At 47.1% G+C, this 5,424-nt stretch overlaps 1 protein-coding gene across 1 annotated transcript; it reads right to left on the bottom strand.

The window, feature by feature from the left end:
• Nucleotides 1-249: 249 nt before the first annotated feature.
• On the bottom strand, nt 250-2,561 carry drd6b (dopamine receptor D6b). Its single transcript, XM_085994027.1, has one exon. It carries the CDS (start codon nt 2,141-2,143, stop codon nt 806-808), a length of 1,338 nt encoding a protein of 445 aa, XP_085850153.1. The 5' UTR covers nt 2,144-2,561; the 3' UTR covers nt 250-805.
• Between the last annotated feature and the right edge of the window lie 2,863 nt (nt 2,562-5,424).

Here is a 5,424-nt window from a genome sequence, read left to right as displayed (position 1 = left end):
ATTTCGAAGATGGTATGAGGAGGTTTATAGGTATGTTTGAGATTTTTTGCTGAATTATTGACTTTATCATGAATGAAAGCCAATAAGTGATGAAGTTTTGAGTTCTCATGGGATGGCTGAAGAATAAATATGGTAACTGTATCTCAAAAGATATTTTGCTGCAATGTTATTAGGCAGAATTTTTTGTAGAGGCAGAAAAGTATTTTGCAATATGATTGGTGAATATTGAAAATAGACAACCAATTAGAAAGGAGAAAACAGAAACTTTACCAATGAGGGGAAAAGACACTTAACCAATGAGGAAGAAGAAAATTGATGAACATTTCACAACCACATTACTGTCACTAAGATGTTCGATACAGTTGTGAAGTACACCATGGCCACAAAAGCTGTTACATATATACTATAGACAGATAGATAATGGTTAAAATCCTAGTGCTGGCCACATTACTAGAGGTATTTGCTGAGGACATTTACTGAACTTGACAGTGTGAATGAATTTACACGTACAGTTGAAGTGAGAGGGTCAACTGGGTGAACATCAGTTTTGTGTAAATCCCTTGTCCAGGAGGAGGAAGTCTCATTCCTGATTGGACTCAGGCTGCATCCGCACCAATAACTGCAGGATACTGGTGCGAAGCTGAAAACGCATTGCTTGGACACCACAATGGTTCACACCCATACCTAGTCTGTAGTGTGACCATTAGACTCAAACGGATGATTTATGTGTCTGGTGGGTGTCACATCTGCAGATGTTTGAGTACAGGTGGCGATTGTGGCTGCCGGCTGGGTCCATGGATCGCCCTCAGCGGTAAAGGGCGGTGATGGTGTCGAGGCTGATCTCTGCCTCGCACTCGTACTGGACCCCGCCCGGGAGCAGCAGGGTCCTGTGCTCCCCGGGACTCTGAGCCGAGGAAATGTTGGAGACCTTGTCGAAGGGGACCTCGTGTTGCTCGGGCTGGGTGAGCGAGTGGGGAAGCTGGTTGGGGAGGCTGGTGGCATTGACCACAGCCGCTGTGGCGTCCTTCTGCAGGGTGGTGTCGTGATGGTAGGAGACCAGCTCGTTGCTGAAGTTGACAGCCTCCACCGCGGTGCTGGGGCAGAAACGAGCGCATCCCAGGATGGTGGTGAAAGCCTTCCTGAAATCGGCGTTGAAGGCGTAGATGACCGGGTTGAGGGACGAGTTGGCCCAGCCGAACCAGACAAAGATGTTGAAGGTGATTTCGCTGACGCAGGGAGCCTCCCCGGCTTGGTACAGGTGCAGGTCACAGAAGGGCACCATGCAGTTCAGCACGAAGAAGGGGAGCCAGCAAAAGACGAAGACCCCCATTATTATAGAGAGAGTCTTGAGCACCTTGGTCTCCTTCTTGAAGGAGGTCTTCAGTGCCGCTTCGTGCGGGCAGTCGGCCGTGTGGTCCTGGCAGTTCTGGGCGTGTTCCGCCGCCCTCTCTAAGGACGAGATCCTGCGGATCTGGGTCTGGGCGATGCGGTAGATCCGCGTGTAGGTGCCGATCATGATGGCCACAGGGATGTAGAAGCTGATGAGGGAGGAGGAGATTGCATAAGTCCTGTTCAGGCTGGAGTCACAGTTCCCCGTCCTGTTGCTGCCCTTGTCCTCCAACTCTTGCAGCAAGTCCGCCTCTGTTTTGTGCCAGTTGAGTTGCACGGGGATGAAGGAGATGAGGATGGACAGTGTCCAGGCCACCCCAATCATCACGAAAGCCACCCTCTGGGTCATCTTGCGCTCGTATCTGAAGGGGCTTGCGATGGCCCAGTATCTGTCCAGACTGATGATGCACAGGTTGAGGATGGAGGCTGTCGAGCACATAATGTCAAACGCGACCCAGGTGTCACAGAAGGAGCCGAAAAGCCAGTATCCAGCCACCTCGCTCAGGGCTTTCCAGGGCATTACCAGCACGGCCACGAAAAGGTCGGACACCGCCAGCGAGATGACGAAAAAGTTGGTGACTTTCGACCGCAGGTGTCTGAACTTAATAACAGCCAGGCAGACCAGAGTGTTGCCCAGGAGGGTGGAGAGGATGAGAAGGAAAAGCAGGCAGCCAGTGACCGCCCGCAGGGTCAGCTCCGTCCTCACATCTTCACCTTCTCCAAAGGTCCTGCTCTGGTTCCTTGGGTTCCCCATGGAGATTTGTCCTGTTTCTCTTTGTAGAACCCACCGTTTCTGTTTTAGCGCAAATGCGATGTTCCAGCAACCCGCTCTTCAGGATCGCTCTAACATGTTCTCTCGCATCGTTCCTTGCTCCAGAACACCAGCCAGCCCACCTCGGCGTCTGGGACCGAATTCCTGTATGGCCTGCTCCATCAGAAACGGAGCATATTCAAGAGGAGGCTTCACTCTGTCCGCCGCCCCCTTGAGTGTTGGGTTTCACTGCGAGCATGTCGATTGGATTATGTTTCCATAACGCAGATATAGTCTGTTATGGATAACGTGGCCGTTCGCAGTGCGACGATGCTCGAGTTAATAAAATAGTTGAATCTCACAAATCTAAGTTAAGAGAAACAGTAGTTGCAAGGACTGTATATATTAAGTATATTATATACTACATTATATACATTACACTATATATGAACTACATATTAACTACACTACACACTATAGATACATTAGTTACACTATAATGGAATAAACATTTACACTATAAATGCCCTTATACATTAGCTGTATATACATTAACTACACTATACATCAACTCCACTATATATACAAGTTGCACTAACACTATATATTAACTGCACTATAAACTATACATGTATTCCAGTTAATTTATAGTGTGTTTAGTTTCTACATTAATTACACTATATCTTAACCACACTATACAGTAACTGCACTGTGCAATATTATACATTAACTACAATATACGCTAAATACATTGTGTGCTGTGCATACATTATACATTTACAGCACGCACACTATACATTAACTCCATATCCTGTGCTGTGATGGCCAATTGTGTGAACTAAGGATTACAGCGGAATAGTTCGCTGCCGATCTAAATCGACCGTTGCAGGACCACGGACTGTCCACATTCCCACCACTCAGAACCTGCACGTTTTACCCCTTAAAGGACGCGAACCCCAAAACAAGACCAGCAGCTCTTGACCTGCAGTTGAAGGGCAGTTGAACCAATAACGATTTTTTAAAGGAATAACAAGCGATACACTTTGAACGGAATAATTCAGCTGTTTAGAGCAGAGGTTCTCCCCAAGGTTTACTGCTCCTTCATATATGCATACTGCCTTCTTTATTGTCATTGGTTAGATATGTAGACATGAATAAGTAGCAGGATTTCAGTAAATTCTTGGAATGGGTCAGCGCGACGAGCACCCAGCTAAAAGTGCGTCCAACTTCCTGTAGCTCCCTGTCGGATCCACAGAATGGGTGGCGGCTGGAGGAGATTTCGGTCTGGTCAACCTTAAGCTGGGGGTAGTTTGGGCTCATCCATAACTTGATGTGAGACGGGCAGTTGGGAGATCCGGGAGGCGATCGTGGTCTCGGGAAATTGCGGTGGAGAGGCGAAGCTGGGGTTCCCCGTGGACCCAGGGTCGAAGAATGGTTCAGGGCGCAAAACCCCGAATTTAGAAAGAAACTAAAATTGAATTCTTTTGAGCCGGTCTCCTACTTGAAGTTTGGAAAACAGCGAGCCGTCTTTCGCGTGGAACCGATGAACGACTATAGAAATACATAAATGGTGATCCGCACGAATCTGCTGGCAGTGAAGTATTCTGCTCCGAGTGTATTGGTTTCAAGCAAAGAAAGAAGGGACCAGGTTAACCGTTCACCCTGAGCGTGTTACACAGACACGGGCTGGGAGTGATCGGACCCAGCGACATTGACATTAAACTGGAGCACACACGGTGATAATGGATCTCAGTCCACATGAGGATATTCCTCCTGAATCTTCTCCTGTTGACTCCTTGCTGTTGCAGGTGGCACTGCACAGAGGCGGTGCGCGGTACAGCCCCACTGAGCCTGAAGTTGACTCGGTGTCTGGAGTCGAAAGGGAACCTCGGGAGGGTTTCTTAAACTGACGATGGTTAAAGGACAGTTTGTAGCTACACCATACTCAGACGATACAACGTCCTGTTTTTAATTGACAAAAGAATACAATTTTTAACCAACCATTGGCGAGGTAGGTCAACTGCATTAAACACAACGGAAGTGACAATAGTTTAAAGAGGATTTATTGTAGGTATGAATATCAAAGGTCGTTTACTTAAAGCTATATTCTGTTACTCTATCGGGGAAATATTTTAGAAAATAAAGCTGAAACACTTAAAATATTCTGCTCCAAGATAATCTTAATACGCTATAATGTGTTTGTGTGGGGCAGTTTTCTTGTAGTTTCTTTGCCATAAATCCCTCCTGTACTGTAACATTTGTGATGGGGGGGAGGGGGGGGGTGTTAAATCCACTGACAACTTAATGCCCCCTACCCGGCATTTTCTGAATTTTGATGACTTCTTATTAATGCAATTACATCTACTTGCATTTATATTGCACCTTTTTAATGTAGAAAAATGTGCCACGGTGCTTCAAAGCTACAATCGAGCAAAAATAAACGTTGATCCAAAGGAAAAGATATTAGGTTTTAAAAGGGGTCGTAAAGGTGGAGAGGCAGAAAGGTTTAGGGTGATAATTCCAGAGATCTCAATGGCTGAAGGCATGACCACCAATGGTGGGGCAAAGGAGGGGAGGGAGGCACAAGAAGCCAAAGTTGGAGGAACAGCATTTATTGCCCATCCCTAATTGCCCTTGAGAAAGTGGTGGTGAGCCACCTTCTTGAACTGCTGCAGTCCATGTGGTGATGGTACTTCCATAGTGCTGCAAGGAAGGGAGTGCCAGAATTTTTACCCAGTGACAATGAAGGAATGGCAATATATTTCCAGGTCAGAATGGTGTGTGACTTAGAGGGGAACTTGGAGGTGGTGGTGTTCCCATGCACCTGCTGCCCTTGTCCTTCTAGGTGGTAGAGGTCGTGGGTTTGGGAGGTGCTGCTGAAGAAGCCCTGGTGAGTTGCTGCAGTGCATTTTGTAGATGGTGTACACTGCAGCCACGTTGCCCTGATGGTGGAGGGAGTGAATGTTTAATGTGATGGATGAGGTGCCGATTAAGTGGATAGTTTGGACTTGGATGGCGTTGAGCTTCTTTAGTGTTGTTGGAATTGCACGCAACCAGGCAAATGGAGAATATTCCATCATAAATGTTACTTGCCACTTATCAACCCAAGCCTGAATATTGTCCAGGTCTTGCTTCCTGCGGGCATGGATTGCTTCATTATCTGAGGAATTACGAATGGAACCAATCATCAGCGAACATCCCCACTTCTAACATTATGATGGGAGGAAGGTCATTGATGAAGCAGCTGAGGATGGTTGGGCCCAGGACACTGCTCTGAGGAACCC

Source organism: Somniosus microcephalus, chromosome 8 (genome assembly GCF_052327205.1).
Source record: "Somniosus microcephalus isolate GS21.2 chromosome 8, FLI_Smic_1.0, whole genome shotgun sequence".
Taxonomy (NCBI): domain Eukaryota; kingdom Metazoa; phylum Chordata; class Chondrichthyes; order Squaliformes; family Somniosidae; genus Somniosus; species Somniosus microcephalus.
The sequence above is the reverse complement of the archived record's forward strand: the minus strand, read 5'-3'. Positions and strand labels throughout refer to the sequence as shown.